A 16,745-nucleotide genomic window follows, 5' to 3' on the forward strand; every position below is an offset into this window, starting at 1 on the left:
TATAAAACCAGCTCACAAAAAGATAGAAAAGATATATCAATGCCTTAGAATTCAATCTCTTCGAGGGGGCAACCTCCTTTACATTACACAAATGAATGATTCTTTTATGATTCAAATGACAAAATCTTCTTCTTATATATAGGAGTCTAAAGAGTCACAATATAACCCAGCTGACCTAACAATAATAATATAAAAGCACAAACATAATAATAAAGGGATTCTATGGAGCACAGTGATAACAATATGGGGACAACAGAGGCACAACAATATTAATAAGGGATACAACTACAATAATAATGGGGTAATCACTAGTATTATAAGGACCTAACAAGTGGTACCAAACATTGTTTTCTTTGTTTCTCGTCTATATGTATAAACATCCACAACATATTGAAATGTGAACCCAACATATTATTCTATCTTTCAATATGCCTTGGTTTCTTCTATTTATTTTATCTAATTCAAACAAGTTACATGCTCCACCACAATTATAATTTAGGTGTAAATGGAGTTTTACCGATTGTCTTCATTCCTTAAAAAAAACAAATCAAATTTATTACTTTGTTTCTCTCATCTCATTATTGCTCTGTATCACCGAACAAACAAATTATATTATATACCACATTTTTAAATTAGTTGTAAACTGAACTTTAACTATTGCATTCATTTCCTTAAAATAAACAAATTTATTACCTTTTGTTTCATTCATCTCATTATTGATTGTATCACTACTATAGATCCTCCTAAATCACAATGTACTACCATAATTACTACATATTTTTTAAACTGTGGGAAAACTCTTATAATTTAGTTGTCAAACTAGTAGTGAGGACAAACATCATTGGTTATTATCTATGAATGCAATCTAACTCATCACTATTATTCAAGGAAAACAACACCAGCTGGAATTACCCGTTGATGTTCCATAACGGGGCATGCTTTCAATCATGTCATATGCATCTAGGTCTTGGGTCATTAACTTGTTTCTTTACGTCCAAGGAAGGCGAGCCCATAGCCAAGCAGAAGCAATTTTAGGGCATATTTCGGGCCCATATTACAGTGTATTGTTCGAAACACTAAATCTTTCAATAAAACAATTTTGTCCAGTTTCCAAAATTAATAAAATATTGAAAATTTTTCGAATTTTAAAAATGAATTACTTTATGTTCAAAAAACTAACACTTGGAAACAACTCCATTTATATTTGTTTCATGCACAACACATCGGGCATAATTATTATCAAATGATGAATAATTCCCTTTGCTTGTTTAAGAAAAAAGTGTTTGCTTTGAGAAATAACATTTCTGTTCTTCAACCCCAAAGCAATATACACTACATCTAATTTTGAGGGTTCTATATCTCTTCCTCTTGACACTACTACACATTTTCCATGCATAAGACTTTTTTTTTTACAACATGTATCTCAATATATATACCTTTGTCTAATCCTATGATAGCTCTATGATACCACCACTACTATTCCACTCTTTAGTGTGACATGCATAACACATAGGGCATAATTATTATCAAATGATGAATAATTCCTTTTGCTTGTTTAAGAAAAAAGTGTTTGCTTTGAGAAATAGCATTTTCATTCTTCAACCCCAAAGCAATATACACTACATCTAATTTTGAGGGTTCTATATCTCTTCCTCTTAACACTACTACACATTTTCTATGCATAAGACCTTTTTTTTACAACATGTATATCAATATATATACCTTTGCCTAATCCTATGATAGCTCTATGATACCACTACTACTATTCCACTCTTTAGTGTGACATGCACAACACATAGGGCATAATTATTATCAAATGATGAATAATTCCTTTTGCTTGTTTAAGAAAAAAGTGTTTGCTTTGAGAAATAGCATTTCCGTTCTTCAACCCCAAAGCAATATACACTACATCTAATTTTAAGGGTTCTATATATCTTCCTCTTAACACTACTACATATTTTCTATGCATAAGACTTTTTTTACAACACGTATCTCAATATATATACCTTTGTCTAATCCTATGATAGCTCTATGATACCACTACTACTATTCCACCCTTTAGTGCCTCACAATTGTTGCTCAATGATGCTAGGACAACTTGTCAATGACGAATGATCTCTACTCAAGGTATTGTTGCTCAATGGATTACTCTGCATTAGTTCTTTACAACCACTTCTCAATGACTTGTTTCTTTCTCTAACAACTCAAAGTGGGATCTTCTAAGTTTTACTCTCTTTTACCTCATTGTGGCTTATGTCCGCAAGTTCAAACCTTGGTAATTTAATATATTAAAACACCATTTTATTCTTGAAATAAAAATTAATTTACACCTTGCATCCAATGTTGGCTTTTCTATATTTATTATCTAAATATTTATGATGTCTCACATGTTATTTCTTTTCTTGGCTTAACATGCCTTTTCTTCTTTCCTCTACATCTTATGGTTGCCACCATCACAATCTCCTTCCAAATCTTTATCCTTGGTCTTCTACTTCACAGGGCCATAATCAAACAATGCTCTACTACAATGGTAAATAATAAAATGATAATTAAGAAAGAAAAACGTGATCTGCAAGATAATTTCATTATAGAAGAAAATACAAGATGCAACCTTCAAAAATGAGCATAACTACATCAATTCACAAGGTTAACCCCTAATGATATAATCACACTTATACCATTATTATCTTCATATTAGCCTAAAGTTACTTTCATTTATATTTTGCTAACTTTATTTATTTATAATGTTAACATTTGATTATATTAGAACAATTGTAAAAGAAATTTTGATCTCAGATCCATATGATGGTTATGTGACCCAGAGCACAATCCTAAATCTGAAAAACCAAATTAATTAGAGGATGGTCCAAAATCATTTTATCCAAATTTTACAAGGGTGTAAGCCCTACCAACTATGATACAACTTCCCAAACAATGAAGAAATAATCTAGGTGAACACTTCCCTGCAATCCATTTATCCATATAGATTCAAATTGTTTAGAAGGAGAAACCAAGGATCTTCATCGAATAAACTAGCAAACAAGTTAAACTGCGGAAAATGTAGCATGGCTCAAAATTTATGACTTTGTAAAGGATTTAACAATGTTAAGTGCAGTCATCCTTCCGTTAATGCTTCAAAGCACCAAATAATCAAAAGTACATGGGCATGCATGGTAAGTGGTAAAATCAAGTGCACAGCAGATTAGAAATGATATGTGATACTTCAAAAAAGAAAAAGCAAAATACAATCAAGAATAAAGCCAAGAAAAGTGAAATATCAACGAGTAGAAACGGTATGTGATCAAACAAAAGTGCAATACAATCAAGAATAAAGCCAAGGAAAGTGAAATAACATCAAGAAGAAAGCTAAGAGGTCTTCTGAGGCTTGACCCCGATCTATGAAAATGCATGGCTGTAAAATGGATATGTCAAAGATCAAAGGATGACATAGGATCTTAGGGTATTCAAGGGGGAAAAACGAGAGTTCCAAAAATGTTAGCCTCAATGCATAAGAGCAACATATAACTCTAGCAGCTATGTTTGTGATTTTCTGATACACTAGCATGCCTCGACATCACACCAGAGTGCTTTCCACCAATTTCTTGGAACAAGACTTGCTCTTATCTGTAATAGGGATGTTAATATGCCATACAAAACATGTAGCGAGTAACATTACAGAACCAACTGAAGAAAACAATGATGCCAATGTGACATGCAGACGTGGGAAAAATAACATTTTAGGATATTTTGAGTCAATATTGCTAGAATATATCAAGAATTGAACACCGGCATATGATCAAGGTGGGGATATGATGACTTTGCATAGAAGAAGCACACTCGGCAACATTCATTTTGTATGGTATCCCATATGATCTGTAATTAACCAAAATTAAGTCATTAAAAGAAATTGTTTACAGAAAACATATGCAATTGTGATGGCATATGTCTTAGATCGTACATCATAATTTGTTAATATTATCCAGTGAACTCAGATAGACCACTCTAGCCTAAGGAGTTACAATTTAAAAAATGTTTATGCATACACATGGAATTATGTAATCAACAGTATAAGCATTGAAATAAAACAAGATCCAGAGATTTAGAACGGTAATATATTGCCCTATACTATTGAAGTAATTGACTGTATAGAATAGCTTCAGCTTTGCATATATAAGCCTGGCTACAGCAAAAATATGCAGGTCGAGATTCAAGGATATATCAAGAATTGAAGATGGGCATATGATTTAGAAGTTACATATGATATGATAGGATAGGAATTAAAGAACATATATTTTTTTGTCGAGAATGCTAAAATATAAAGGATTGAGGACTAGCATATGATCTAGAAGCTGAAATGTGAACAATCTGAAGAACGCTTGACGCCTTTAATTTTGTACGGGACTCAATACAATCTGTAATTAACCAAACTAAGTTATTCGAAACACTTGTTTACAACATCATACAAGATCATCTGTTAATATCATATGGTGAACTGAGATAGACCATTCTTGCAGGCATTGAATTATGTAATCAACACTACAAGCATTGCAGGAAAACAAGATACATCAATTTAATATTGTAATCTACGCATGACTATGGAAAAACTTATACTAGTGAACATCTATAGAACGTCCACAAATTTAGCAACTATAGAATAGCCTCAGCAACCCCTGCATATCTAAGCATGACTATGGAAAATTGACACCAGTAACCATAATACAAAATCCATGATGAATTAGACGTTAAAATGACATCCATAGAAATAAATCCAGCGTGCACTAAAGATCATCCATCACATATGCCAAACCCTTTGTCAGAATAAATATGGGTAATGTAGCCCTAACAGTTCTCTAATACCTATACATGGCCTTGTCGCAAAAGTATATCCTATTGAGACTCACAAAGCATGCAAACAATACCTTCTAGTGAACATGTTGCTTGGTAAAGAAACCTAACCCTACCATGAAGAAGATGAACCTACCCCTACCATGAAGAAGATGAGATCAACAAACAAAATTTGTAACTTGTGAATTTATTATAAGAAATTTTTAAGATAGCATTTTTCGAATTCGTTTTCTTGCATTTTTTGCAATTGCATCACATATTTCCTTTTTGCGTTTTGTTTTGGCTTGAGCTTTGGCAATAGAAGTTTTTGCTTGGACACTTAGAACAGCTTTCACAAAGTACTGCAAACGCCACAAGGTCGAGGCATCCTGTATAAAAACAATTAAAACAAGATAATCCATTTTAAAATAGAAGAACTGTCTGCATAGAGTAACTCCAGAGGCAGGTAAGCACAACTTTGAGCTAGAACATGTCTAGTAAAATTAAGCAGACCTGTGCATCAATATCAAGCTCCACCTCAGCCTCGGTTGGTCTGAAACTCGGATTCTTCTGAGCAATAATTTGCAATGCCTTAGAGAGATCTTCAGGTGTTAATTCGCCAAGACTATGTCCAAGTTGTCGCTTCTCCTCTACCGACATCATTCTGAAACATTTACCCCATGTTTTCAGAAAATTCTGACTTATAATTATTAATTACACACAATGTAATATATTTGGAACATTATTCTGAAATATCTGGAAAAAAAAATTGTAGGGCCCTTATTCAAATGAAATGACCAGCAAGCATTTTCCCATGTATACACCAGTATGATTGAAATTTTACCTAATTATATATAGCTAGCGATATGTATCGACGATAAAAACTAGTTAAACATATGTTAATATATATTTTAAAAATAAAGTCATATGATATTCCAACATTAATTGAGTATTTTGAACTGCATCTTTGTAACATTTTGCTGGCTTGAAAGTTTTCAGCTCCTTTGTAAGCCTGGTCTAATTCTTCTTTATTTCCTTTGACCTTGCTTTGCCTAATCTGAAAGAGCCAGTATCAAAGGAAAAACTTTAAAACAGTAAAGAAAGATGTTAGTTCAGAGTAAACTTGGCAATAAGGCACAAACAATCACATTGTCATGAACTGACATAAATTTTAGAATAGAAACCATCTATACAGCATAAAGTTTTCTGTTAGTAGGTTTGACATAATGATCAATGAAGAGTGCATCTAAAAGAAAATCAAAGAGGCTTTAACAACCCTGCCAACCTTTACATTATACACCATCTTGAAATACAACACAAGTATTTTTGTTTGCCAGTTTGGCATAGTGAAGAGAGCAACTAAAAGCTAAGTTACCAGGATTCGGATACGGATTCGGATCCGGATCCGGATTCGGATACGGATCCGCTAGTTTTTTGAAAATCCAGGATCCGGATACGGCAAGTACAAACAATATAAAATATTTTATAATTTTTAAAAATTAAATTTATATAAAAATAAAATAAAAACATATATTAATTTTTAAATATATAATTTTTATATAGAGTACCTATAAAAATAAATATTAGATATAAATAGTATCAGAATTAATATATTATTTATAAATATTAATTAAATTTGTATAAAATAAAAAAAATTATAATTTCTGTTTAAAATTTTAAATATAAAACTTCTATATAATATTTTTAAAATAATTATTAATTTCAGATGGAAAAAATAATTATTAATTTAATATATTAAAATTAATGTATCATAATATTGAAACATTAATTACTAGTTATTATATTTAAATTAAATAAACTTATTTTATGAAACTTTTAAAATAAACCTATAATTTAATAGTTATTATATTTAAATTAAATGAAGTTACTTTATAGAACTTACTTCATCAAACTTCTAAAATAAACATATAATTTAATTAGAATATCCAAACGTCCGCATCTTATAATCTTGAATTAAAGTTTATAACTTTATACAATGGTTAACCGCAAGTTTATAATCTTGAAATTAATGAACTCCCTTGTTAATTATTCCTACGGCTGATTTTTCCAATATAGCGTTATTCATCAGCTGACATTTCCTTTCTGGAATTCTGTGCTGAGATATAATTTGAAAATATGTGCTGACGTCAAACCATATTACACAGATTAATGAATCCCGCACAGATTAATGAACTCCCGCACGGCTGATTTTTCCAATATCGGGTTATTCATCCACTGATATTTTCTTTCTAGATTCTACACTGAGATATAATTTGGAAATATGTGCTGCCGTCAAACCATATTATAGACAGACAAATGTTGGGCGGGGCGGATCTTCGTGGATCCGGATCCGGATCCGGATCCGTCTCTGATCCGCGGATCCGCGGATCCAGCCGCTGGGCCTGAAGGATCCGGTAACATAGACTAAAAGTAAGTATTGTTCGAGAAGTTTAACCTCCTGCACAAATCCTCCACCGTTGCTAGGTGTATTGATGTTTCCTTCACTAAATATTGGAAAATTTTGGAGCATTTAGCACATGGAAGATCCTTACAAACACCTACGAAGACCCCTTAAATTCAACCTACTCTCCTTAATGTTTTCTTGCTCTATTATAGGCAGTGTTATCAGAACCAGTGGAACTGGCCAGTCCAACCCGTTTGACCCCCAAACCAGTTCCTTTAGAGGCTTCAAACCAAAAAAGGCCGGAAAAGGAAAAGATGAAAATGAAAGATAAAGGAAAATGTCCGACAAAGGAGAATGTCACTTTTACTTAAATTTTTAACATTACCATTAATTATTTTAGGAAGATTGAGAGTGGTTTCAACCAAATTGGAGTTCATATGGAGAAAGTAGAATTTTAGATCCTGCTCAAAATCCTATTAGAAAATCAGAAAGGCAGTAAAGATTTTCTTGATCTTGATAATTATTTGTGCTGTTTCTTATTATTACGATTCACATGCCAGGGCAAAACCCCCCTCAAGGGGAAAATGTAATCAAGATAATTCTTCTTTTCAATAGTATTCTTTGAGACTCTTCACCCTAGACCAAGATCAGACCTTCCCTCCACACCAAGTCAGCCTCCCAGAATTTCGACCTCTTCCCAGCGACTTCGACTATGCAGCAACTTACGGCAATTGGCTACTTCCGGCAACAGTGAAACTTGGAAGACTTCAATCTCCCAATCTAGGACACAAAACAGAGAGACACACACACCAAAATTTTGATTTTCCTTGTCTCCTTGGACTTCCTCAAATTCGCATTCACTTCGGCTTCCCGGCAACAGACTTCGCACCTTTTCCCAGCTACAAGAGAACTTTGCACTTCTACCTAGCAACAAGAGATTTTTGCACTTCTTCTTAGCTACAAGAAAATTCGAACTTGATGATGGAATGATGCTCCAAATGAATTCGATGACCTTCCTTTTATAGGCTTCTTGTGGGGTCAAATAAGGTCCTTATGCCGACTTGATCTTCTCTTAGGCCGACATGGTGTGGAGGTTACATCATTCATATTTGACTCAATACTTAACCTTTTTACATGATTCAAAAGCCTAAGAAGGGTCTCTTCAAATGTAGAATAACTCTATAGACTCTGAATAAATCCTAAAAGTCCTCAATGGGGACTTTGACCTAAAACATGGCAACCCAAGCAAGAAACCCATGCTTTAATAAGTCACAATAATAATAATAATAATAATAATAATAATTTATTTTCTTTATTCATTTGACAAGTACATTACGGAATCACTCAAGTACATTATTGAAGACCGAACATAGTTGCATTTTCTAACACTCCCTCTTAACTAGGGAGGTATTCATAATGTACATATACAATGGAAGATCTCAAACCATATGAACCATAATGAACTTTAGTCACCGCAATGCCATGGACTAGATTCTTGACCAAGGCAACCTATCCAAACAGTCACTTAACAATTTAGGTACCACAATGCCATGGACTAGATTCCTAAACAAGGCAATCTCTCCAGGTGGGACTAAGATGGACTCAAGCTTTCAGCCCCTTTAGGTACCCTCAGGCTTACTTACTAACCATCAACCCAAAAATGCAGGTGTGTGTCCACAACAAAGCTCTTTGATTAACACCACCTTTCCAACATCGAGACTTAGACATCAACACAAAGTGTCAGCGAGATGTCTTTCCAGGGAATGCTTCACTCACAAAGCCTCAACACCCCTTGATCCAGTAGATCAAGAACGACCAATTGCTTCCAATCAAATTGATTAGTAACCATCATGCTATCAAATCCTTCGAGAGATTCACCAATACAAACACAACCCCAACCAATAATATACTTTCACATGTACATAATCAAATACAATACCTTTACATTAATTGCTAACTAATTAATCATTAATCTTATTTGTTGTCTTTTAGAGTATTTGTGTTTATTTTTATACAATGTTCCACCAAGATTGGTGCAGAGAGACACGAGTGCGGGGAGACGCACAGGGGGAACGTGTGGCAGTACCCTCAAATTTTAGGGAAATTTCGGGGGTGCGAGGAGACGTCGAGGTATATATATATATATATATATATACATAATTCAAGTTCATATTCATTGTTCACTGTTCAATAATGAAAGCATAAAAATATTAAATAGACAATTGAATCATTGATCCATCCTCATCGTTCATTTTGATACATACATCATTCATGAATCATATGAAATTCTCAAGTCTCATTATTGATTTATTCATACATACCATGAGATTCGATAAAAAAAAATTAAAAATTAAAAATCAATAATGAAATATTCAAATACATTGATTTGATTTTGTTTTTTAATTTTTAATTTGGGTCTTACTAGACAAATTTAAAGGGGGATGCCCAGAAGCACCCTTTTTGAAGGGGGACGCCCAGACGCACCCTTTTTGGGGAGTCTAGACTCCACACTGAAGGGGGATGCCCAGACACACCCTTTTTGGGGAGTCTAGACTCCCACATTGGGGAAACACAACCCTTGTGTCTCCCCGAGACTCCCCAAAAAGGGTGTGTGGGGAAACGCACCCCCAAGAGACTCCCCATCCCGAGTGCAATGGGTGCGCGGGGTGTGTGCACCCGACCCTGGGGGACGTGTCCCTGTGGAACACTATTTTTATATAAATTTAGTTTGTTACAATTCTCATGTTTTTGGTTGAGTTGGATTGCCAAATGGATTCAAAACTAAGTGAGGTGTTCTCTGAAAGAAAAAACACGTGGCCTAGTGATCCCTGAATCGAACTGTTGATTGCATTAAAGCCTTGGCCTAGTAACCCTGAACTAGACTGTGGGTTGCGATAAAGTTGGATTTTGTGTTACCTTGGTGGGCCTAGGAATCCTTGATCAGTGAATGGTGGGAAATATGGTAAAAGCCTAGAGGTGGGTGCCCTTGATCAGGTGTAGGAATCCTTGGCCGATGAATGGTAGGATATATGGTAAAGCCTAGAGGGTGGAATCTGGATTAGGCCTAGGGATCCTTGACCGTTGTATGGCGGGATGTACGGTAAAGCCTAGAGATTAGGAGACAAGCAAATTCCTCACGGTGTAGGTGGAGAAATTCGGTGGCATCCATGCTTGTTTAGGGCCTAGTGATTTGATGGGGATTGTGGTAAAGCCTAGTTCTATTGATGAGGGTGAGGTGGTTTAGCCTCGGGAAGCCCTGGTTGATTTCCAACGAGGGTGATTGGATGAATGAAAGATTTGGTTCAGTCATTCCATGGTTGGGTGGTACGTGGAAGTCCCAAACCTAGTTGGCTTACGCATTTATTAATAATAGTTCCTTCTCCTTGGTATTTCATGTGTAAATGTTCTGGCTTCTATGTGGATTTTATGGTTGTTATATCCTTGTTATTTCTGTTGTTTATATGTTGGTTATGAGTATGTTTTATGTCAGTGATGATCTATGGCTCTCATCATGTTTTGATTTGTAAATGAATGAACAATGAATATATGACCTAATAGATGATAATGCAGCTATTGTGACAAGGCATCAATGCTTCTTAGTGATTCTCAGATAAGTATGAGACCCCTATGCTCAGATTTGTTGATATGACTTGTAAATTGCATATGTCTTACATGTTTGACAAAATGCTTGTCATGGCTAGTAAGGGTTAGATCAAGTCTTTGTTAAAGTATTTGCATTAGTATCATTGTTTTGATGTTATTTTTTATTTCTAGAAGTTTCATGAAGTTTTGGGTAGTGACCTGAGACCTAGCCATGAAAAAGTAGCACAGAATCTGAGATCGCTGGCTCAAAACTAACTGAAAAAATCCCTAGTCATTGGCATGCCCTTGTTGTGGGAGCAACTAGAGGATCCTAGTCGCATGCATGCCCATGTCATGGGAGCGACTAAGGCTCTAGGTACATAAAATGTCAAGTTACTTCAGGGGATGGTCACTTGGAAGGGTTGGTTGGCTCCTCAAGGTTCTGTAACAGGTACAGAAGGTTAGATTGGTTGTCTTTTATCAGTTCCACTTCCTTAACTGTACATGGGGAGTTGAATCAGATCATAGTAGTGTTGTGAATAAATATATCGGAAATAATGTAAAATTATGTAAATGATAATAATCATAAATAATGATTAATTAATTAGTAATTAGGTTGAAGAGTCATGTCTAAATGAGACATGGCTCTCCATGAAGAGATACCTGCTTGGTATATAAGCAAGCCTCTTATTCTCATTGTATCATCGTTCTTATTCATACATTTAATATATATTCTTGTATCTCAATGGAGATCTACATATTCAAAGTCTTCTGGAGTATTTAACGTGAAAAACGAACTTTCTTCGCTTCACTTGGTATCAGAGGTGTTCGATCCTTTGGCAAGCTCAACCACTGCGCAAAAGCCTTGTTCTCCGATCCAAGCCTTTGGCCATCAACATTCCGTCAACTTTGCTGTCGTGTAAATTAGGCCTTTCGCTACTCAAGTTGGAGTTTCTCCATTTTTCGTCAATTGGCCCTTGGTCATAAAAGAAAAAATAATTAAAAAATTATATAAAAAAAACAAATATATAAATAAGAGAAAAAAGAAATATATATTAAAAAAGAGTACTAGAAAAAAAGATTATATTTAAAAAAAAAAGGTGAAAAAAGGAAATATACCAAAATACAAAAGGATTTATTAAAAATATATATAAAAGAATAAAATATATCAATACAAAAAAATAGCATTCAAAACAAAAATTATACTTGCAGCGAAAAGTCGTTTGTACCATGTTGTCCAACCGTACAACCCTGTCTATACAATTTTACCTGTGGACACTATGTAATTCAAGAAGCCGACATAGCCACCACGGTCCGTTGCAAGTTAATCCCACATTGCTCCATTCTCCTTCGTTCCATCTGCCAATATCCCACATTTCCATAGTGTCCGCGACCACAACACTCAACAACACAGTCGTTGCCCGACCTAACCGCTGCTAGCCCCTGTTCGCTGTGACGCGTCCCTTCCTCCAAGCCATTGTTGTGTCTTTTCCATTTCACTATCGCACTACCATCTAAACGTTGTTGTCCACATCATTTGCCATTGGCCAACCATACCATTCTTACAAATTGCCAATCTCTTTACAAACAAATCTTAAACTCAAGACCAAAAATTATTTGCAATCGTGCTCGTTCACCAAAGGGTCAAGAGGTTCATTTGTGTCGTTTCCAACAGTTTTCCACTCCACGTGACCAACCATTCCTCATGGCTTATCACAATTTCTGGAAGTAATTTAAAAAGAGTTGAACCACATTGTTTCAAAAAAAAACAATCAAAAGGAAATATAATTCTTTCCTTAGCTGTGTTGAGGAGATTTTTACAAATACATACCCATTAAAAATTAAAAATAAAAGAGAAACAAAAAAGTTTTAGAAAGATTCAACGCATAAGGTGAATGAGTGGGAAAAAGTATAAAAGGAGATTAATAAAATACAAGTGATCATATATATTAATGAGGTTTAGTTAGTTGAGAAAGGTCCATTTTTATTAATTTAGGGAGTCAAAACGTTAAGTAAAACAAATTTAATTACAACCAAGTATTTTTTCAAGAATCAAAGGAGGGTTTAAGGTAGAAGGCATAAATTGAAAAAGGAATTATATTATTATATGGTAAATCCATCATCTATTAAAAAAGAATGATTCTTACTTGAAAGGATATATAAGACAAGAATAAGAATTAAAATATCAAAGAGAAACTTACTTATAAGGGTTTACCAAACAAAGATTATAAATATATACCTTGAAAAAAGGAAAGGTCACTATTCACCAAGTATATGACATTTTTTTAAAAAGGTTCATATATCTATCTATATATATACAAATTCTAAAGGAATTTAATAGAAGTTGAAGCAAGATCTTAAAAAAAAAAGAGGGGTTCAAGTCATTAAAACTTTTGCGGGACTCAATCTAAGGGAATATATATTTTAGATAAAGTTAATAAAAGGAGTATTTAAAAAGTTATATACAAACAAAACAAAAAAACCCATACAAAGTTAAAAAGTGAAGAAAAAGAAAAAGAAAAAATATTTAATCTCTAAGTAATGAACAAAAACAATTAATTGCAAGAGATATAGGACAATTAATGGCAAAATTTAAGCGACAACATGAAGATTTTAATGAGGAAAAAAAGATGGAATCCAAATTGCAAGTTGAACATCCGTCATCATTCCCACAAAACGATGTAATCTAGTGTACCAAGAAAGTGCAACTAGAAGATCAAAAGAATGGAAAAATAGCCAAACTTCAACAAAAAAAGAAAGCATTACAACACGAACATAAAAATCTTGTGGATATGCATTACAAAGAAATAATGGAAAAAGACGAAGAAATTTCTCACCTCAAGGACCACATTGAAAAATTACTGGCACAAGCAAAGAAGACTAAGGTCACAAAGAAAGAACTCAAGAAGCACTTATCAGAACAAGAAGAGGAAACCTTGTGTTTAAAGAACCTTAATAAAAATTTATTAGAACAAATCAGAGATCTAAAAGATGAAAAAGTCAAAAGTCAAAACATTGAAAATAAGGGTGATGAATCAGAAACCAAAGAACTCTTACGTCTAAGAAACCATAATCAAAATCTACTCACTCAAATTAAGAAACTTAAGAATGATATGTTGGGTCCCTATAATACTAGTGATTACCCCATTACTATTGTAGTTATACCCCTTATTAATATTGTTGTGCCCCTATTGCCCCCATATTGTTATTACTGTGCCCCATAGAATCTCTCTATTGTTATTTTTGTGACTTTATATTATTATTGTTAGGTCGGCTGGATTATATTGTGACTCCTTAGACTCCTATATATAGAAAGGAGGTTTTTTCATTTGTATCATCCAAGAATTGTTCATTTATGTAATGTAAAGGAGGTTGCCCCCTCGAAGAGGCTGAATTCTAAGGCGTTGATCTATCTTTCTATCTTTTCTTGAGCTGGTTTCATAACGTTTGGTATCGGAGCTTTGGATTCTAGGGTTTCGCTGCTCCAAACAGGTCATCGTGGCATTTTCGCTATAACTTTTTTTCTTCGACGTTTCAGAAGTTGCAAAAAAAACCCATTTGAGAAGACATCGCGCTAAACCTCGGGTTCGAATTTCAGAGCTTTTCGTGCTATATTTGCGGAGATATGATCTGAGGAAGTTGGTCTTTTTGCAGACTCCTGAATTACATTCCAAACAGGTGACCTGGGGAAAATCGTCATAACTTTCTCTCTGGGGATCAGATTTAAATTTCGTAAGAAGGTACAGAAAGAGGACGAACTGAAGTTTCTTGTATGCGTTTTTCATATCCAAAGGTCGAAACAGTGACTCGTGGCACGTCGTACAAGTTCGCTCTACTGAACTAGTCTATAATCAAGTCACTGTGGGAGATTTCGCATAGCTCTTCCTTGGAGAATCCAATTTGGGTTAGACTTGTGGCATTGGAAAGAGGACACAGAGGGCTACTACAAGTCACAAATTCAGAACTAGATAATCGGAAAGTACAGAGATACATCAGAGGCAATATCGAGCTCCTACAAAGTGAAAAAAGGTGTGTAGATTTTCTTAAATTTGTGCTTAAGCTTGGTTTGAAAATTTATTTTGAAGGAATTCAAAGGGCATAATAGAGCATTATTATCGGTAACTGATGCCCCAAGGAAAGAAAATGCAAACACCTAGTAAGGAACCTGAAAGCTCTAGCATGACTCATGAAGAAGAAGAAGAAATGCTATATGATATATCAAAATTACAAGAACAAGTGCAACAAGTGTCACTTGCACAAAAAGCAACAGAATCTAAGATGGATGGTTTAAGGAAAGATGTAGAAGCTAAGATGGATGGTTTAAAGAAGGGTGTAGAAGCTAAGATGGATTGTTTAAAGAAAGGCGTAGAAGCTAAGCTGGATGGCATGGAAGCTAAGGTGAATGGCATGGACGCTAAAATTGATGGCATGGATGATAAGATGGAAGAATTGAAGATAAATATGAATAAGTTGCTACAAGAAATGGTCGCTAAGGGTGAAAGGGTACTAAAGGAAACTCATGATGAGAACAAAAAAAATGTTAATCATGATTCCATAGACTCTAATGTTGAATCGAAGACTCACCATATTCCAAAAATCGATATGAGGAAGTTTGATGGCAGGGATCCTGCCACATGGATATTACAGATAGAACAATTCTCCGATCTCAATAATGTGCAAAACACATAAAAGGTACGTATGGCAACTTTATATTTGGAACCAAATCAGTTTGTATGGTATCAATGGCTTTGCTCTCGTAAACAATTTATCACTTGGGCAATTTTTACGGAAGAATTGATAGCACATTATGAGGATACAAAAAGAAACACTTTTTTTAGCCAATTGATAAGTCTCAAACAAAAGGGTTCAATAATGGAGCACATTGAGGAGTTCCAAAAATTGAACATAAGGATAAAAGATATTCCAGAGGAGCATAGGATTGATGTGTTCATAGGGTCTTTAAAGGATAATATCCAACATGATGTTCGCCTTTGGGGACCTGATTCATTAGAGAAGGCATTCAGGTTAGCAAGAAAAATGGAAAGCAAAATTATGGCAACCAGGAAGCATACCACTCACAACTATAAAGATGGAAGTGTTGTTGCCGCTAGTCTTCCACAACTTATAAGGTTGACACCACAACAATTGGAAGAAAAAAGAGCAAACGGGCTTTGTTACAGTTGTGATAGCAAATACACTAAAGGTCATAAGTGTGCTAAGAAGAAATTATTCTACATAGATTGTGAAGAGGAAGAAGAAATGGAGCAAGAAAGGTCAAAAGAAGAAGATATACTCCAGGAACAAAGCCTAGATAAAGAAGAAATGAATCCGACCATATCTTGTAATGCATTGGCGGGAATTACCACTCCTCAAACCATCAAGATAGAAGGACAAATCAAGAAGAAAAAGGTAATAGTGTTGATTGATTCAGGAAGTACCCACAATTTTATTCATTATAAGGTAGCAAGAGAATTGAATTGCTTCTTATATCCAGCACCAGAGTGTCAAGTGATGGTTGCAAATGGAGGAACAATAAATTGCTCGGGAAAGTGCCATAATATCAAGCTATCCATGGGAGAATATGTATTGACTAGCCCAATGTTTTCCATTCCAATGGGAGGTGCTGATGTTGTACTAGGAGTCCAATGGCTACAATCCTTGGGTACAATAGCTTTTAATTTTCAAGAACTTTTCATGAAATTTTCTGTGGAAGGAAAGGAAGTTGAATTAAGGGGTATTGCAGCGAAACCGAGAAAGATAATCAGCTCTAACGGTATGACCAAGCTTCTAAAAAAGGAACAAAGAGGTGTAATTGCACAATTATGTTCGCTAGATGTGTCCACAGTGGAATCATCTATTTTTCTAGATCTCCAAAAAGTCTTGGACAATCATTACAAGGTATTTGAGACTCCCAAAGGTCTCCCACCTATTCGTG

The 16,745-nt window shown here is 34.6% G+C and overlaps 1 protein-coding gene across 2 annotated transcripts in view; it reads right to left on the reverse strand.

The window, feature by feature from the left end:
- Positions 1 to 4,714: 4,714 nt before the first annotated feature.
- LOC149245138 (transcription factor GTE6-like) overlaps positions 4,715 to 16,745 on the reverse strand; it is a 229,504-nt gene continuing 217,473 nt past the window's right edge. For both annotated transcript variants that reach the window (XM_089457671.1, XM_089457670.1), the window contains exons 8-9: positions 5,338 to 5,488; positions 4,715 to 5,213 (exon numbers count right to left, since the gene is read on the reverse strand). In XM_089457671.1, coding sequence (XP_089313797.1) covers positions 5,049 to 5,213; positions 5,338 to 5,488 — 316 coding nt within the window. In that variant the 3' untranslated portion in view covers positions 4,715 to 5,048. The remainder of the gene's footprint in view (positions 5,214 to 5,337; positions 5,489 to 16,745) is intronic.

Source organism: Pinus tabuliformis, chromosome 7 (genome assembly GCF_031772625.1).
Source record: "Pinus tabuliformis cultivar Carrire ecotype Pingquan chromosome 7, CPIR1, whole genome shotgun sequence".
In the NCBI taxonomy this organism is placed as follows: Eukaryota; Viridiplantae; Streptophyta; class Pinopsida; order Pinales; family Pinaceae; genus Pinus; species Pinus tabuliformis.